Source organism: Scyliorhinus canicula, chromosome 2, assembly GCF_902713615.1.
Source record: "Scyliorhinus canicula chromosome 2, sScyCan1.1, whole genome shotgun sequence".
NCBI classification, from domain to species: Eukaryota; Metazoa; Chordata; class Chondrichthyes; order Carcharhiniformes; family Scyliorhinidae; genus Scyliorhinus; species Scyliorhinus canicula.
The window spans coordinates 55,613,751-55,633,884 of record NC_052147.1 but is presented as its reverse complement, the minus strand read 5'-3'; the positions used below and the strand labels follow the sequence as shown (position 1 = coordinate 55,633,884).

Sequence of the window (20,134 nt, the reverse complement as noted above, 5' to 3'; positions counted from 1 at the left end):
CTTATTTCAGATTGACCAGTGAAAACAATTAATGTCCATCTTATCAAGCCCCTTCAGAATTTTTTAGGTTTTAATTAGATCACTTCTCGTTCTTCTAAACTCCCGAGTGTCTTGGCCCAATTTATAGACTTTCTTAGGACAACCTCTTCATCCCAGGGAACAATTTAGTAAACCTTCACTGTATCACTTTCCAATGCAAGTATTTCCTTACTTAACAGTGGAGACTAAAATTGCACTCACATACCAGATGAGGTCTCACCAAAACCCTCTAAAATTGTAGCAGGACTTCTTCATTCTTGTACTCCCAATTCCCTTGCAAAAAAGACCAACTTTCCATTTTCCCTTCTAATTGTTTGTTGCACCTGCATGCTAACCTTGTGTTCCTTGAACAAGCACACCCCAAATCTCTCAAACAACAACATTTATGAGGTTCAGACCTTTTAAAAAATATTCTTCCTTTCTATTCTTGTGACCAAAGTAAATAACTTACACTTATCATACTCCACCTGCCATCTTGTTTTCCATTCATACTGTCTATATCTCATTGCGGCCTCTGTGCCCTCCCCACAGCTTACCTTTCCTTCTAGCTTGATATAATTTACTTAGCCTGCTTCCTTGATGCTCCCCGCTTCTCTCCACCGCACTAACTCCTCTCTTCTCAAAGCCTTCCCCACTCATTTAGCAGCCTGTCCTCTTCTTAAACCCCTCCCCCCAAACTCACTCAGCTGCCCATCTGCACACACCCCTTCCCCTCTTCCCAAACCCCTCCCACACACTCCCTTAGCAGCACCTTTACCCAAAACCTAACCCCACACTCAACTCATTCCGCAGCCCCTCTTCCCAACTCCCCCCCCCCCAACTCACTCAGCAGCACCTCTTCTCAACCCCCTTTCCTTGCTCACGTGGCAGCCCCTCTTACTGACATCTTTTCCCAACTCAGTAGTCCCTCTCCCCATGCCCCCCAGGCCAACCACCAAACTCCCTGCCCGAGGCAGGGTCCAGAATCCCATTGTGACTGGAGCTTCCCACCCCAGGCCTGGTAGACTCCTGCCAAGACTAGGGCTTCCATTACTGAACCCCCCCCCCCACCCAAGCGCTTGGCAGACACAGGATTCGGTCCTCAAACCTCCTCCCTACAACATGCCCCAGACCTGGAATGGCCAGAACTCAAGCTGAGCCGCTACTACCCGAGATGGACACTGCCTCTCGCTGCCATCCCCCCCCATCCCCCCACCCCCAATCTCCACGGTTTCACCAAACGTTGGCAACTTTCTTTCAGAGTGCTGGCCTTGAGCGAGTCCTCCTGAGTCATGGCCAAATGGGTTTAAGGCAATACAGTGGGCATGCACAAGCACCATAGAAACAGGGGCAGTAAGACGAGTCCTCAGCCATCTCCGAGTCCCTGTCTGAGAAATACAGGACAAGTAGTATACCAGGGGACCAATAAATTGGACATGGGACAAATTAAAATTACAGGACGATCCCGGTTAGTTAAAAAACTGACAACTTAGTCTCAAATAAGACTCCCTAGCAAGCAACGTCTAAGCTAGCACTCAAAATTCATTGCTTGTTTTCTTGGACATGCTGTGAACCTGCAGATAAGAAATTGTTACACAAGTACATTACCATGGTAGCATGAACTTCTCAAGAACAGCACCATGTCACCATGTTTAATGTTCCACCAGTAATGATTCAGCAGGATTACTAGGTGAGGCATATCAAGTGCAATTCAGGGCAGTTTAAAATGCCTTTAAATGAAATGTTCTGAAGATTTTATTTAAAACTGATACATTGTTCACATGGCATGAAAATGTGCAATACATCATACTTTGTTCAAGTTTCCCTATACAAAGCTAACAAGGGTATACGACCAGAAATACAATACACATTTTTACAATGTACTCAGTTTAGGAAAATTCACACATCCCTTTTATTCTTACTGTCATATATAGCATTCCTGGTGACTCATATAGGCACTATAACTCACTGCTGCCATGAACACAAGTTTACGGAAAATTATACCTAACAAGCCATAGTCATACATGTCAGTCTTTCTCGTTCTGTAATGTTTTCAATGTAGCTGCTTTGGTTAATGTATCAGTTTGTTTGATGATAACTCCTGCTTTTCTGTGTCAATGTGGGTCTAATACTATGGTAAATCACTCCTTTGTACTGAATTGGAACTGAAGCAGCAGGGTAGCTTGGCAGTGTAATGACAGATGTTGGTACCGGCAGATCTAAGAAAATTAGCAATTGAGTAAAAATACATATCTGAAAATATCAAAAAGGTTGTTAAAAGGCGGTGAAACAGTCCGAGGTAAAATTATCCGATTATTCACAAAAGCTGAGACCTGTTTGTTCATCTGCACATTACACTGTCCAATAACCTTTTGCTGCTGTTTCAGCTGGATAAAAAAAGATACACGGACAGATCGCATCAAGGGATGGATTATTTTGGCTTCTAAAATGGTTTTGTTTTGTTCAAATGATGGACTGAAAAGAATTTTGTAAACCATTGGCCTGTTTTTCTATTAAGTTCTTTGTATACAAAGCTACTTATTGACAATTAAATCTTGCGTTTCAAATGTTGCCATGTATGTCTACGTACTCTGCATGCAAGTTTTACTTCCAGTAAAACAGGTGTTATTTTACAATATTTAATTTGGTATAAATTGTTTATATAAATGATTTAATGACAGATATTTCTTATAGTGTTCACAAGCATTAGTGAGAGAACAGGGCTGTTAAGAAATAGGCGGTGTGCTTCGTTAGCAGTTAGAACTTGAAATTAAAATTTTGTGTTCTGTATATTTACATTGCATCATTTCAGATCATCTAAACTAAATCAATTAGAAGGGGAACGACAGGAACATTTCCATGCAATTCTCGTGTTGCCATCACAAATATTAGGATCACTAAACAACACGTTACTTGTACTAGCAGAAACCGTAAGCAACTATTCACAAATGTAGGAGAAGCACGAAGAAGAGTTTAAGAAAATACACAAGCTGCCAGCTTTTATGTTCCGCAAATGGCATTCCATTTGCCAAATGCTTGTTAGTTAGTAACATTTCCCTTTCTTGAAAATCGGCTCTCAAAGCAAAGTCCAGCATATGATTCTGCTACTCTAATGCAAAAAGCACATAACCAAATGTTAAGGTACAACACCACAGTAATCTATCTTAATTGGTATACTTGTATGTTTAACTTAAATTAAAATTATATCGAAGAACAACAATTATCATTCCAATAAAATTATACATTTTCCTCAGTATTTACCTTTCTTAGAATTACTTTCATACTTTAGACATCAAACTATCGAACATAATTTACGGTCCTTGCAAGAGCAAAAATGTTAAACATCTCTACACGGTTTCGTTCTAAGCGGTTTTAGAATCTCTATTTTCACAAGGTGGTTCTTCTGCTTCCATTCCCAATAAGCTGACAAGATTCTTTAAACATGCACATCCCTGTAGCTTCCGGCTTTGCTAAAATATTCTGCAGACAGGAGTGTGTCCACATTGGTAAATTTTCGACATCATTGTTCAGAGCAGCCTGATTTTCAGGCGAGCTGGGGCTTTACAGGATGGCACAAAAGAACTTCTTCTCTCTGAAGGGGTTTTCTGACGCAGGAACCGGTGTCAGTAAAGGATCTTCTTTAGCATGAGCTTCGCAGTAGGTCATCAAATCTGCTGCTGCTTTGGACACCTGGAATATGTAGGTAAGAGTTAGACTTTTACATATTTGCCTGTAGCCAGCGAATAATCAGGTTTAACTGATTGCCTCCAATGAACAAAACGTCAAACGGAACCAGTGGCTACATTTTCCCACGAGAGAATTCCATAGCCGTACTTTCGCAAAATGTGGCTATAATGGGAAATCAATGATATTTGTGCAAAAATACCCTTGGCTCAGCGGCATCTTGTCTGTGTTTGAGTCAGATGTGCTGCTCCAAAGATTTTAACAGATAATACAGGCTGACACTTCAGTGAGGTAATGAGGGAGTGCTTCACGAGCTGGGGGTCATCTATCAAATAACGCATTAAATTGAGTTGTTCTACCCTCTTTGATGGAGTCACAGAGAGAGCCTGGTACTCTTTGAAGAACTGCAGGCAAGTTGCCCCATCCAGAGTTCATTACTCAACCAATACCACAAAAACAGAATATCTGTCCATTTATCTATTGCCGTTTGTGGAGCCTTGTTTTCAACAGCCTATCCACTGCAATTTCCTACTTTGACTTTTACAGCCAGTGATGTATTTTTAAAAATACCTCACAGGTTATGAAGGAGCTTGGGATGTCCTGATGTGCAGCAGAATGTAAATGCCAGTTCTTTGAATGATTCTAGGTTGAAATTAGTAGGACGCAGTGACTGCTAAGACATTATATAAACACACTTGTGCTGAAGAAGGAATAAAATTTCAGATATCAAGCGAATTTGATCTTTTGCTTTTGTACAAACGGCCAGATTGTATATGGAAACTAACTTCAAAACCGATAGATCTATTTGGAAAACTATGGGATTTATGTCCATGGATGTGCTTCTATTAACCTGCCATAAGATAGATGGAAGAGCTGCTCAAATCCCAGTGATATCCATGGCTCTGCTGCCAAAGTTGTGGTGGATGAGTGGGAGACGGCCTATGGAAATTCACCCGTTACTTCTCTAGCTAGAGAAGAATGTAGCCAGACCCAAGCGTCAAAATTATGTGTTCTCCTCTAGAGCAGGGAGATCAAAATGCAGACCGAGTGACTGATTGTACACAGCAGCTCTGCTTAGTTGCAGATGCCGCTCTGAACTTCCTGTCCCCGTTATTTAAATTTTCCACCTTGCCCCCACACCGACCTTTCTGTCCTCGGACTTTTGCCGTGTTCCAGTGAAGCTCATCGCAAGCTTGAGGAACCGCACCTCATCTTTTGGCAGAGCACTTTACAGCCTCTGGACCCAAGATAGAGTTCCACCATTTTAACCTCTGACCCCATTTTGGTTTCTTGGCTGGTTTGTCCCCCCCACCCCCCCATGTCTCTCTCTTATTTCATTTCTTCACTTTCAGACAGCAATCATTCAGATCTCCTCTACACGCATGTTTTGTTTCTTTACTTTGTCTCGTTATCACTCCTTTTAACCTTGCACATGAAACCTTCAGCCATTTAATCTCACCTGTCTCCCACCCTATCACAGACCTTCCCTTTTGTTCACCTTCCCACCCTCCCTGCTTAAACTGGCTTAAAAGCTATTCCACAAAGACAGGCAGGAAAGTAAGTTGTGAAGAGGACATAAGGAGGCAACAAAGGAAAATAGATAGGCTCGAAAATGAGGTCAGGAACTGAGTGATCCTGGCGGAGCACAAACTGAGTGTCGCTGAGCAGATTATTGCAATTGGAGTTGGATTCCTCAGTGATCAGTGCCCTTGCCACCCTCAGTGCTTCCTCAGGCTCTGGAACACAGACATAGCAGCTGAGAAGGGGGGAATGGTACGTAGTGTCAGCAGGAGGTTTCCTTGCCTATGTTTGACTTGATGCCATGGGACTCTGCCTCATAAGTATTAGGGTTCCCTTTTAGCTGGCCACATGTGTCAACCTTTAACTCCACCCACCCAAAAATACCCTCCTCCCATCTCTACAGATCTCGCTGACTGGCAAACTATGAGGTCATGAAAAATGGTGCTCATCACCTTTCAAACTTGCTCCACCACCTTCTGTCCTTCCCGCTGCCCATCAACATCCCCCCCATCCATCGTCATAGACCTACCCAATATCACCATTCCTCTCCCCTCTGAACCCTTGAACCTTTCCCATTACCCTAGATCCTATCATGATCCACCTGCAAGTGCCTTCCCTCCCCCCAGAGCCGACACCCGTTATTGTCCCCATGCCCACCCTGACCCTCCTGTTATCCAAGCTACCTGTCTTGTCCCATTAATGATGGCAGCCTTAACTGCCAGACTCTCACGCTGGACATTCCACCCTACCACATTCACTACCCCCTTACCCCCCCACCCCGATTCAGACACTTACACGCTATCCCTTCCCGGTCATTAACCCCACTACCTTAGACATTCTCTCCGCAATTTCCCTGTAAGGGCAGCATGATAGCACAGTGGGTAGCACTGTTGCTTCACAGCGCCAGGGTCCCAGGTTTGATTACCGGCTTGGGTCACTGTCTGTGTGGAGTCTGCATGTTCTCCCCGTGTCTCCGTGGGTTTCCTCCGGATGCTCCGGTTTCCTCCTACAAGTCCCGAAAGACGTGTTTGTTAGGTGAATTGGACATTCTGAATTCTCCCTCCGTGTACCTGAAAGGCACCTGAATGTTGCGACTAAGGGCTTTTCACAGTAACTTCATTGCAGTGTTAATGACTTTTGGCCTCTTGGAAAGCGAAGCTGGCCTCCCCGCCAAGCTTCCTGCTGCTAGCGGGACTGAAAGATTCCACCCATTATCTTTTGTCCTTCTCCACAAATGCCAGCTGATCTAAGAATTTTCAGCTCCTTTTGTTTTTTAATTCCCCATTTCCAGCATCCACAGTGTTTTTCTTCTGATTTAGGAATTGTTTTCATCCGTTCTATCACCTTTGTTTTGCTTCTGAAGCATGTCGATTGAGGTTGGTTCAATGAAGGACTTGCTCAATTGGTTTATAGTTTGTGCTACAGATTGATAGGATGGAGCTTTACGCAGTTTCCTACAACGGCAATAACTGTTTTTGAACATGTTGCTCAGATAGCAGACCACTTCCTCACAGGGAGCCACATACAAGCCATTCATGCCATCTCTCACTCACCTCCCAGAGGCAGTCTGCACGGTAGTTGCTCGTACATGCCTGCACACTCTTGGGTAAGGCTGTTTGTGCCATTTAAGAAGCTAAGCCCAGGGAGTAGGACTTTAAGATTCTTTGTTAAACTAATTCATCTCAGAAGACATTCCATAGTTGTTTTGTGTTATCCATCATATGATCCTTAATCATGCAATAATTGAAAGAAGCTCTACTTTCATACTCATGGTTGAATGTGCCTTGTAACTGATAATGTTAAAGTGCTGGAGTTCCTCTTTTTGCTGGTTCTTTAACCTTGTGGTTTCTGAAGTGAAACTGTGATTCACTGAATGCAAGTCATACTGCCTATGTAATGTCTGATTGGAATAAACTTTCTTATTTTCCTTACATTTAGTTATGCTCCTCTCTGCCTTTGCAAACTATTTCCCTATCAAATCCACATTCGCCTTGTGGCATACCACAGAACATTGATGTTGGGTCTTGTGTACTATTCACATTCATTGAACCTTTTCTAATGGATTCAGCACATGTATTGGAATGTGTCATTTCTATATTTTATGATGAATCCTTTCCATGTCCTTTATTGACATAGTTCCGAGCCTATGATGAAAGTCAATGGCAAAGGTTCTGAAAATCATTAGGTGCACAATCCCAGTCAATATGCCATGAGTGTAACTACTGCTGGTCTCAGCCCCTGCAGCTGCCATTGAAATACATGGTGATCAGTAGATGGTGTTCTGGTATGCACGAGCTGACTGGTACTGTTGCCATTCGGAGTGCAAAATGTACCTTTAATAATCTGGCTCAAATTGGGAAGGCTGTTACCTTCCAACTCCTCAGTCTTCGCCTGCAACTGCCTCGTTGGTAAATGGAATATTTTTTTTTTTTTTAAAGTCAGACTTCCTCATCCGCCCACATCTGAACTGCAATGAGTCCCTACAAATGTCACTCCTGACACTGCTACACTTGCCTTTGAGGATACCGACCAGCAATCCTTTAACTGGTGCCCTCACTGCCACCCCTGAATGCCTAACAGCAGTGGCTTTGTATGGGGTGAATAGAAGCTCTGTGCTGAAGAAAACCCCTGTGCAAAGTAAGCATTCGATGTATTCACGTTCCAGTCTATGTTGCGGCCCTTCTAGCATACTCTTGCCGGAATTGCAAGAAACCTTGGCCTCAATATATCTTAGTTGTTTTAAACACTAGTTTCCCCGCGGGATGTTTTTCAGTGGCAGGAGACGGGAGCGGGATCCTTTGGTTACTACCACTATCAATGGGATTTCCCATTGAATCTATCCCACGCTGCTGTGAAACCCAAGGCAGGGGTATGTCATCGGTGGGACCGGAAGGTCCTGCTGGTGTGAACAGCCTAAAGATCTTGCCCAACTTGTACAACTCCGATTTAGGCGTAAAGTCGCCGAAAATAGGGTCAATGTAACAGAATTATACTTTGAAATATTAATGGAAAAGAAGAACTGAGACAAAAGTGTCATAAGTCAACACCAGGTCCAATTCTCCTTTCTGATGGTTGTGGTGTATTAGATGTTGTGCCATTGGCAGTAGTTTTATTAGTTCCCAGATTTGCTTTTTTTTCTTCAAACACTGTTGACATATAATTGTGTAAGTTCTTGTGCCTTGTGGTCTGTGATAACCCACACGAAGACCACGGGGGATTACTAATTGATCTCCCTGTGGGGCTCGTAGAGTACGAGTTCCCATGGTAACAGGCGGGAGGACTGCCCAGCTGGGACTAGTTAGTGAGCCCTTTCAATGCTGCTCTCAGACCCAGATCGGGAGTTCCGATAGGCCCGGGCTGGGATATTAGTGTTCTATGCCGCACTAGCGGCTTTAACTTTTTGAGCTAAAATAAATCTGTTTACACTTCTTCTTTGTGTCTCCTCGATTACTATATTGGCGATGAGAATCAAGTGCAAGATTCTGGACAGCCTCCCTTGAAACTCCAGTAAGGAATGAAGTGCGAGGATAATGCAGAAATGACTCCAATCAGAAAACTCAAGCCATATGATGCGGGTGTGGGGACTGGCCCCACATGCTGAAAGAATGTGCTATTTACTCTGTGCTAATGGTATAGAAGGTGACAATCGGCACAAGGTAACCCTTCTGACTACTTGTGGAGTCCCGACATCTGGCATCATTAAGAGTTTGACGTACCCGGCATCCCTGGACTCAAAAACATTAAACGAAGTTGGAGTTAGTGGCAAAGCACTATGACCCAAGACCATCGATAATTCTCCAGTGTTACAGAACCTCTGGTACGGGACCATACAGACTTCGCTGGACCGCTTATGAAATCAATGTTCCTAAGCTGTTCGACACCCATTTTAAATGGATGGGCATACACAGGATTTCCTCACGACTTCCAGTATGACCATAGAGAAACTCAGGGAATCATTTTGCATTCATGGGATACCGGAGACCCTCCTGTCAGACAACGGGAGTTCCTTCACCAGCAGAGAGTTCGAAACATTTGTGAAGTCAACAGATCCGAACGACATCAGACCATCCATCCTCAAACAATCTGGCCAAATGGGCAGTCCAAAGCGTCATGAAGAAACATACCGCTGGTTTTCTCTAGACATCAAATTGGCCCAGTTCCTCTTTGATTACAGGTCACACACTACAACGGGAGTCACGCCAGTGGAGCTATTCATGGGCTGTCGATTCCAGACCTGACTCAGCCTATTGTTTTCCAATCCAGGGGGAAAAGTGGAGTCAAGTAAAACAGCCCAGAAAATAAATTTTGATACCCGAAGGCCCGACAGGATCTTCAAGACAGGAGATACAGGGTTGGATTCTCCAAACCCTGATGCTGAAATCGCAACAGGCGCCGAGAATCCAGGTCCCCGCATGGAATCGTGACCGGCGCCGGTTCTCCGATTCTCCGGTGCCCAAAAAGCAGCGTACTCGGAGTACGCTGTGCCACACATTCCCTTACCAGAGGCCCACTCCGCCATTTTCCGGCCCCGACCGGCCGAAGTCCCGACGCCGTGGATCTAATGTGGTCCGGCCGGTCGGGATACTAGAGCGGCGGCTGCGGACTCAGTCCGCGGCTGCCCTGGTCGGGGGCAGGGAGGGGCCTTATACGCGGCCGGGGCAATGTTCAGGTGGGCAGTCAGGGTCAGGCATGCGGCCAACCGGGTCGTCTATTTTTAGGGTCCTGCTCCGCGGTCTCATTCAGTCATAGAGCACGACGCAGCCACTGGAGGCCGCCGCCGTACGTGGCTTCTGACCCAGAAGTGCGGGGGCTCGTATCTGCAGCAAAAGCTGCTAGATCCACGGCGGGTCCCTGCGAGTCCCCAGAAGGGCTAGGAATATGTGGCCCTTTCATACCAGTTTTTCTGGTGTGGAACTCCACAGTTTTGACGACAGCGTGGGGACATAGTCCCAAAAATGGAGAAACCAGCCCAGATTGTATGCACATATGTTTGGAGACAGGCCTCCTTGGATCCCAGGAGTTGTAGTGGAAGAGTCTGGCCCCGTTTCGTACAAGGTCAAGACTAAAGAGAAGACGATAAGGAAACAGGTGGGCCATCTTAGGAGCAGGGAATCCTCTCCTGTTCAAACTACTTGGACGGAATGACACGCTTAACATCCTTTGCGCCCGCACCCAGGCAGGGGACTCAGCCCATGGAAAATCCGAGAGTCATTCCCCCTGAGGACGGAGACTCTGGATCAGAAATGGAGACTGAGGTGGCTTACCCCCAGTGTAGAAGAGGAACTTCCATCAACGGCCAGGAAGTGGCAATCCCTTATCCGCTTCACGACATCCAATCTGGCTCCACTGATGGTTGTTCCAAGACCATGCAACCAAAAAGCGAAGGAGGCCGCATCGTCGCGGAAATGGGGGGCGGGGGGGCCTCCTCACAAGGACCACGGGGAGATCAATTAGCCAAGAGGGTGCGTATTCCCGTAGTAGCGGGTGGAGGCCTGGCCAGCTGGGACTTGTTAGTGAACCCTCTGACCCTGCTGCTGCCAGACTGGGACAGGGAGTTCCGATACTCCCAAGCTCGGACCTTTGTACTGGACGGGCTGGGACATTAGTGTTGGACGCTGCGGTAGCGGCTTTATCTTTTGAGTTAAAATAAACTTGTTTAGCCTTCTTCTTCATGTCTCCTGGATTACTGCATGGTCATTTTTATCATTTTAGTATTGCTCCTGCAGGCGTTCATTACAACCATAATCCAAGCAGTTTGCTCGTACAAATGGATGTGATTTCATGTTGAAATGCAATCTCTGCCACCATGTATTGAACATCAACCTGTTAATTTGACTTCAATTTTGCTGCACTTATCTGCTTACTGGAGAGCCTGTGGCTCACATCTATTCCTGGTTCCACAAAGGAACATTCCTCAGCTATGAGCATACCTGAGCCAAACAGATTAGAATGGGGTATACAGATTCAGAAACAGGGAGAGATTCTCTAGCTTCCCTGTCTCTGGCAGTGGGAGGCAGCCTGCTGTTGTCCGGCGGCGGGATCCTCTGACCCTGCTGTTGTCAATGTAATTTACTGCTGAATCCACCCCATGCCACCGGGAGCCCCGTGACGGGGTGCGCTGTGGGAGGGGCCAGAAGATCCCACCGGCGTGAACAGCCAAAAGATCTCACCCATATTGGGGCGTCACGGTGGCACTGCGGTTAGCACTGCGGTTAGCACTGCGGTGAGCACTGCTGCCTCACAGCTCCAGGGTCCTAGGTTCAATTCTGGCCTCGGGTGACTGTCTGTCTGGAGTTTTCACTTTCTCCCCATGTCTGTGTGGGTTTCCTCCAGGTACTCCGGTTTCCTCTCTCAATCCAAAGATGTGCAGGTTAGGTGGATTGGCAATGCTAAATTGCTCCTTAGTGTCCGAATGTTTGGTCGGATTAGTGGCATAAGATGGAGCCGTGGTCTTAAGCTTAAGTACGGTGCTCTTTCCACGGGCCGGTGCAGACTCGATGGCCCGAATGGCCTCCTTCTGCACTGTAAATTCTGTGAAATATTGTCTATATTTAAGACTACTTTGTTCTTTTATTCTTGAGGTTCTCTGAAAAGAGAAGGCTCAAGAGCTAAACGTTTGTTACACCAACAACCCAACCGTAATACGGCACACATAACAGAGAAGAACAACCCTTGCGGCTTCACTGTAGTATAAAGAAAGAAGTGGGCACGAAACCAAAGAAGGATGTATCATTTTTTTAATTTTTTTTAAATTTAGAGTACCCAATTCATTTTTTCCAATTAAGGGGCAATTTAGCGTGGCCAATCCACCTATCCTGCACATCTTTTAGGTTGTGGGGGCGAAACCCACGCAGACACGGGGAGAATGTGCAAACTCCACACGGACAGTGACCCAGGGCCGGGATTCGAACCCGGGTCCTCAGCGCCGTAGGCAGCAATGCTAACCACTGTGCCACCGTGCTGCCCCAAGAAGGATGTATCATGGCCACTGAATTAATCTGTTATTTTACCTAATGGATGGCAAGTGCAAATAATAAGCTTCTCACCTTAATTCTGTCAATGTTAGTTTCCATTTTCAGCTGTTCCACCATCTTTCTGGCTTGTGCTATGCCTGCTGTGTTGTTGCTAGCCATTTGATATCTAGGAAGGGAAACAGAAAATGTGTCAAAACAATTTTGGAGTAAGACAATGGCTAAATCAAATGTAGCTTAAGCAACACATAATCCAAAGTAGAGACTTTCAGACTGGAAAGAGCTTGTGGATGAAGTACCCCAAGGTCAGTTATTAAACCTCTGTTCTTTACAATGCAAGTAGTTTTTTCCCCCACCAGATTAAAGCCAAATCCTGGTTTTATTCAACACATATTCGATCTTTCTTTTTGCTACTCTCCTAGTTAAGGTGTACAAGTTGAATGGGAAAGCCATTCAATATATGGATCACAAAAGGATTCGGAGTCACAAAAAAATCTGTTGAGCACATGTTTGCAGTAGAATGGCACAGCATTGGGTGTATTAGCAGAGGAGTGGAACAGATATACAGTAGTGTCAGCTTCAGACAGCAATCAACTCCACATCTTACCATTTTTTCCTGTGAATTTGTAACTGGACCTTTGTATAACGGCCAAAAATATTTTCCATAAATACACACATCACCCAGTTTAAAACACCAATAAGAAATAGTCTTTCTTCCCTGATGGCTTAATCAATTAGGAGAAAAGAGACAAAGGTTGGTCTGAAGTCTCGAGTCCAACAAAACCAAACGTGTTAGTGCTAGATGAATTTCCTTCTGTGTGTGGACTGCCTTGATTAATTGGGAAGAGGAACATTTCGAAACATTTTAATGCTGGGGCATTAAAGCAACAAAGACACATAGGGCAGGATCCTTTGCTTGGGAGACCATGTTCTCCCGCTGGAGCTGAATCACTTCCGATTTGCGCTGGCGCTTGGGGCAGCACCAAGAAGCGATTCAGTGTCTCATGCCATGAAAATCTATGCATGGCTGGGATCACGAGGGATGCAAATCCCGCTATCTGGCCGCCATTTTGAGTGGGTGGCCCATATCCCGGGGTCCGGCAGCTGGACCCCCTCTTTGCAATGCAAACCCTGCCCTGTCCCCACAAGAACTGCTGGGCCACCCCACAGTATGCACGCATGAGGGAAGCACGGTGGCACAGTGGTTAGCATTGCTGCCTCACAGCACCAGGGACCTGGCTTTGATTCCGACCTCGGGTGACTGTGTGGAGTTTGCACTTTCCCCCAGCGTCTGCGTGGGTTTCCTCCGGGTGCTCCAGTTTCCTCCCACAGTCCAAAGAGGTACAGGTTAGGTGAATTGGCCATGCTAAGGTGCCCCTTAGTGTGGGGTTGCAGGAATAGAACGGAGATTGTGCTTAGGTAGGGTGGTCTTTCAAAGGGTCAGTGCAGACTCGATAGGCCGAATGATGTCCATCTGCACCATTGGGAATCTATGAGGTTGAACCGACCCCTCCCCCCCACCAACCCTCATCAGAGATCCCCCACCAAACCTCCCCACCAGAGACCCCATATCAGAGAACCCCCCCTCCCCCCCCATAACAGAGACCACCCCCTCAACCCCATTCTCCCATAAGTCACCCCTGCCTGGACGCTAAAGAGCAGTCCAGCCAGAAACAGTCCCCTATGCTTGTTGCCTCAGACAGATGTCTAGAAAGCACCAGCTGTAACTTAATAGAAAGCTAAAACCACACCTCAAGTCTTTAAATCCCCTCCGATCCTTTGATCTGGAAGGCTTCTATTCACTTCAAAAGAAAAATAGATTTTAGTAAGGTGTAATTGACAGCTTCTAGACAGCCAGATGTCTGGATTGTTTATTTTCATTTCCCTTCACGCTTGAATGCATCTCAAATAACCTGCTGTGAGCCTAACCGCAATACTTAGAAACATCTAGCTATGGTTGACAGCTGACCACATTAAAAGCAGTTAAGTGCTTTCTGTTGAAAAAGAGGAAGTGAAAGCACTTAACTCCTAGAAGTTTATAAACACTGCAGTTAGGGTCAAAGCAGTTCAGTTAGGTTCTGATGCGAGTCTCTGATGGGGAGGCGGAGGGGTGGGTGGGTGTTTGCATTGTGGGGAGGGGCCCTGCAATGGACATAGGGGGGCACCTACCTTAAACAATTATTTTCTTGGTCCACCATGGGGTCTACCCTGCCAGGGCCATGATGGCAAAAACGTGTACCAGTCCACACCCGCGTGAATCCCAGGCCAGAGAAACCAATGTCCAGCCCGTTAACAGGATGCAAACGGGCCATTTTGACTCATTTGCATCCTCCCCCTGGCGTAGGGTGCGAACATTGATGCCGCCACCAGCAGGGGACCGGAGCATCGCAAAGATGCCGATCTCGTTTCCAGCGGAGAATTCAGTCCTTAATCAAAGCTGGTGTCCTACATTCATCGCTTTCTTGTTTCTTTGTGCTGTTTTGAGTCAGGGTTTACAGTGCCTTCTTGAGTTTTATTCCTCCTATAAAGCTTTTCACCAAAACCTCATGTTCGTCACAGTAAAAAATGCCAAGACTTTATTGCTTTAGAATAGATTGTGTAAAATTAAATACATTTATATTTTGACAGATTCTTGCTTTTTTATGATTTCCACTCTTGATTTGACTCTGGCTTGTAACAATGTTACAGGCCCCTCCGAGAAACTGCTTCATACTGTTGGCTTGACCTGGAGCACAACCTGGAGCAGTGCAAAGCAGGTTTGAAAAAATAAACTCTGGGGTTTTTGAGATAGTCTGGACCACTTACAAGCTGAAGCATTATTCAATGTTTAAAAAAAAAACCCAGGTACCTTCAACTGTGCTGCTCTCAGAACGTATTGGGCTGGAGTTTGCTCCGACGGTATCTGAACAAAACTCCAGTCTCAATGCAAACGGGACTGTAACATGTGAATTATGAATCACCATAAGAAAAACCATCACTCAGCTGAAGGGGTCAAGGAAGAAGTCAAATGAACAGGCCAAACCCAGAGATGTTTAACTAGAACCCTAATGTGGGCCGTAACATTCCTAAACATATACGGAACTCTGAAGAATTTCCGCTGGGAACCGCACGTTTAGGGTCAGATACGTTTTGGAAAAAAAGGAGAGCTTAGACAACCCTATTTCACAAAAAAGGGTATAATGCATTACCATGGAAAACCAATCAAGCAAATACTTAGATAATGTTTGAAAGATGGAAGATCATTTTCGCTGCAATTTGCAGCTTTCTAAGGAAAGCATCAAAAAGGTTTGGTTTGTAATGTGCAATTCCTAATTTCTTCAGTTCAAATGAAAAATCACTTGAGGTGCAATAACAACGATCCTTTAACATGTCCTGAGCAATTATTAAGCCATTTTACTGGTATAAATGTCACCCAAAAAAAAAATCAGTGTTCAATATTTGTTAAAGCAGGTAATAATTCAGCAACTGCAGAGAAAGCCCAATTTAAAGATTTATACCGGAAACCAAAACTAGTGAGCTGAGGGATTAGATTTTCACGGAGGAGCAGATGGAGTGAGGAAGGGATGGGGTGAGGAGGGGATGTGGTGGGGAGAGTGTGTACTCCCATCCCCTCCTCCAAGGTCAATCTTGAGCCCCCCGACTTTATGCCCTACAGCCGTGGTGCGCTTGGGTCAGGCTTAATCGAGTGTTGGACTTGCGCCCCTCAGAGAAAGGAGGTTCAGCCCTTGAATGTTGCTTGCTAATATGATTGCCCCAGCAGTGTCAGAGCTCAGTAGCATGCCAGAACACGGCATGACCCTCCTGTTGGGTCACAGCAACGCCCCCACCGCCCCCCTGGATCACCATTGAACTCGCCACCTCTGGAGGTGGCATTATGTGGTGTGAAAAAAAACTTAGGCATCAGGCTCTGAAAATCTTAGTGGCCACATTTTCCCCAGAGTTTAGTGCAGCACGGTAGCACAGTGGTTAGCACCATCACTTCACAGCTCCAGGTTTCCAGGTTTGATTCCCGGCTTGGGTCACTGTCTGTTCGGAGTCTGCACGTTCTCCCTGTGTCTGCGTAGGTTTCCTCCGGGTGCTCCGGTTTCCTCCCACAGTCCAAAGATGTGCAGGTTAGGTGGATTGGCCATGCTAAATTGCCCTTCGTGTCCAAAGCGAATGGGTTACGGGGATAGGATGGAATCGTGGGCTTAAGTGGGGTGCTCTTTCCAAGGGCCGGTGCAGACTCAATGGGCTGAATGCCTCCTTCTGCACTGTAAATTCTATGTTTCTATGAAATGCTTACTGAGAGGGGAACTCTGCAAGGAACTAAAATTCGGTGATTTTACAGCTGCAATGATTGATGCCTTATATTTGTTTAGTTCTATTGTGCCGAGGTGAAAAAACACAGCTCCCTTTCCACTCGATGATTTAAAAAAATAGTTACTCTCCATGTTAAAAAAACAAGTTACTTCTTCCTCTTTAGGTTTTCCGCAAAGCCATGAGCAAGTTTGGCAAGAAAGGTTCATGCCACATGCTTTCACTTTGGTTGGTGTCGGCTCCTTCAGTGACATCAGGAGAATGGACAGCGGAGGGAATCGCTTTCTAATAACACCAATTGATATTTATATAGCACCTTTAACGTAATAAAACATCCCAAAGACCCTTTACGCCACTTTTATTTTTAAAAATTGTGTAAGTCACACAGGGAGAGATTAGCACACGTTTGCTGAAAGAGGATTATGGATTAATTTAAAGAAGGAAAACTAGGTAAAGAGGCAGAGAGATGCAGGGAAGGAATCCCAGAGTTTAGGGCCCAGGCAATAAAGCATGGCCAATGGTGCAGCAGTTAAAATCTTCCATGCTCAACAAGGCTAGAATTGGATCAGCTTACGTATCTGAGAGGGTTGCAGAGTTGGCGGAGCTTATGAAGAGATAGGGAGAGAAGAGGATTTGAAAACAAGGCTGAGAATTTTAAAATCAAGACATCGCCAGTGCAGGTCAACGAGCACAGGGCTGATAGGGGAACGAGATTTGCTGCGAATGGGATTTGCTGCAAGTTAAGACACGGGCAGAGTTTTGGACGACCTCATGTTTACAAAACGTAAAATGTGGGAGACCAGCTTGGGAGTGCGTTAGTCAAGTCTAGAAATAACAAAGTCATAAATGAGGGTTTCTGCACAAGATGAGCTGAAACAGGGGTGAAGATCGGCAATGTTACAGAGGTGGAAATTGTAGTGATCTGTACATACATCTGCACATACACCAGGGACTACAGACAGATGTAACAGCCACAGCATTACTAGAGGGCAGCATCAGAGATGGGTCCAGCCCAAGGGAGGATCCCCCTATTGCAGAAACACAGGGCTGGTGAGCAGCAGCAGACAGAGACAGCTCAGCATAGGCAGTTTACCTCAGCTTCACTGGTCATACCTCTTGACTGTATTAAATCTAGTTAAGCTCTGGAAACAGAACAAATCCACTGAATAAAGTATTTGTGTTAACTGTACAATCTTTATTCAGACTTAGAGAATAACATATGATACCAGGAGTGATTTCAGAAAGCTAGCTAGGCACCAGCAAGAGAAAAAAAAACTTAAACCGGATATTCGACTGTGGAAGACTTCGCAGCAAATGGATCCTTGACGACTAACTGATTCGATGGAACTTGTTGGAAATCCATGACAGCTGGAAACAACCGGTAATTTAAGTTATAACTGGAAAATGTTTGAACAGCTGTTCCAAATATTTATTACATCTAATGATTTAAGCACTGCCTCTGACGCAACAAAAAGAGCCCTACTACTCTCAATAGGAGGGCATGAAGCTAGAGAAATCTATAATTTAATTACTTAGAAGGTGAGGACAACATCAAACTAGAAGTAATACTCAAAAAATTTGCTGAACGCTGTAATAGTCGGTCTGGTGAGATGCTGGAAAAACTTAACTTTCGTCAGAGAAATGGAGGGTGCATCTCTGATTTTATTACACATCTCAAGTTAATACCACAGGCTGTGATTGTGCTGATTTCAGAGTCACTGTGATACTGCATCAATTAATTTCTGGACTATCTGATAAAAATTTGAGCAAAGAACTTTCACAAAATAAGTATCTAACTCTAGAAATCGCTATACAAAAACGCCTAGCTTATGAACAAAAACAAAATCAGTACTTTGAGTCTCTACGAACACAGAATCATCATTTAGAAAACAAAATAGGTAAAAATGGCACAAACACTCACCACGAGGCAGAGGCAGGGTTGAATCAGAGAAAGACGGAGGTTCTGAGCGGCAGCCATCTTGAGAAAGGAGCCGCACATGCTCAGTTGCGAAAAGAGGGCACAGTACAGGAAACTCGGAATGCACATGGGCAATCGAGTCCTACGCATGACGTCACAAGCGTCATGACGTCAGAGTACCAGGACCACGCCCACTTAAAAGGGAAATGCACAAAAATGAACAAAAAGAAATTTAAAGCTGCAAAACCCAATTTCCTTGCCTCAAAAAACAGAACAAAGCCCGAACTTACACCAGCAGTTGAAAATAACTTTCACAACACCCTGGAACAAGCAGTTAGCACCGCCCAAGAAGATGATATGGTCCTTGTAGACTACGACTCAGACGAAGATTTCATCTTGGGAGATGGCTACCCCAGTACCAAATCCGAACCGCAACTAGAGGTGTCCCGTGAAGATCTCGACGAGGAGTTCTTCGGATTGGGGAATCTTCAGCCCAGCATATATGACATCCCGACCCGTGAGTGCAGGATTATGCTGCGGCCTGACGCCAAGAAACAGAGAGTAGTCCACGCACCATGAAGGGTCCCAGCCTCCACACAAGATGATTTGTTCATTGAAGATGAAGAGAATGATCATAACTCCGAAACAAAAAGCGATGATTTGTCTATCAAACAATACACACAATACTACTCAGACATGGCTGAATTATTCGGAGATCCTGATCACTGCATCAGCAACACGGTTGAAAAGCTCAATACGACTCTTCTCATGGTAGATGAACCCAATACCACGGTGCCATGGCAGATTGGTCGATACATGGTATGACAGCAATACCCAAGATGAAGATAACGCCACACAGAGAGCACAGAACGACTCCGTTGAGCGCACAGATCGACTCTACAGCAAGAACACTGCACGACTCCACAAAGAGAGCGATGACAAACTTCACAGGGAGAGCGATGAAGGATTCCAAAGAGAGAACGAAGACAAACTCCACAGAGAGAGCGATGAAGGACTCCACAAAGAGAGTGACGCAAGCCTCCACAGATAGCTCAGTGACAGACTCAAAAATGGAAGCAAGAAAATACTCCATAGCGGAAGCCATGCATGTGCAAGATCTATCAAGTTTATTTGAGCCACCAGAAGAAGACACTGAATGTCTACCCACTGTATGTGAGACAAGTGACGAAGAAATCACAATTCCCATACAGGATGTGCAGGATCACAGCGAGATTGACATATCTTCGCTCGTCTGCACAGAAGCACTCAATAATCAGAGGACGGCCACCCCTGAGTCCAGAGAGACCATGTCAATTGAAATATTGAAGATTTTGACTCCAGAAAAGGAGCACTACGACCCACAACAAAAAAAAATTGTGAAGGCTTTGACTCCAGAAAAGGAGCACAAAGAGATCACAGATGCTTCAAATTAACCTGAAATGACTCCAAAAGAGGAGCACCTAGAAATCAATGATGATTCAAGTGAACCAGAAATGACTCTTGAAGAGGAGTACCAAGAAAGAAAAGAAGAGGAATCGAATCCACCACAAATCACTGATGTCACCAACATCAGTGCAACATCAGATCAGTCTCACAATTCTCAAGAAGATACGCTCAATGTAGCAGATACCACAAAGGACACTGACACCAATAACTGTGACAATGACTCAAGTCATCCACATGGCACAGCCATTGAGCGCAACAGGAAGAACAAAAATCGCTA

The 20,134-nt window shown here is 45.2% G+C and overlaps 1 protein-coding gene across 3 annotated transcripts in view; it reads right to left on the bottom strand.

The window, feature by feature from the left end:
- Positions 1-1,745: 1,745 nt before the first annotated feature.
- Positions 1,746-20,134, bottom strand: part of LOC119953937 (guanine nucleotide-binding protein G(I)/G(S)/G(O) subunit gamma-2) — a 97,031-nt gene continuing 78,642 nt past the window's right edge. For all 3 annotated transcript variants that reach the window (XM_038778657.1, XM_038778649.1, XM_038778641.1), the window contains 2 exons: positions 12,270-12,363; positions 1,746-3,708 (listed from right to left, as the gene is read on the bottom strand). In XM_038778657.1, coding sequence (XP_038634585.1) covers positions 3,580-3,708; positions 12,270-12,356 — 216 coding nt within the window. In that variant the 5' untranslated portion in view covers positions 12,357-12,363 and the 3' untranslated portion in view covers positions 1,746-3,579. The remainder of the gene's footprint in view (positions 3,709-12,269; positions 12,364-20,134) is intronic.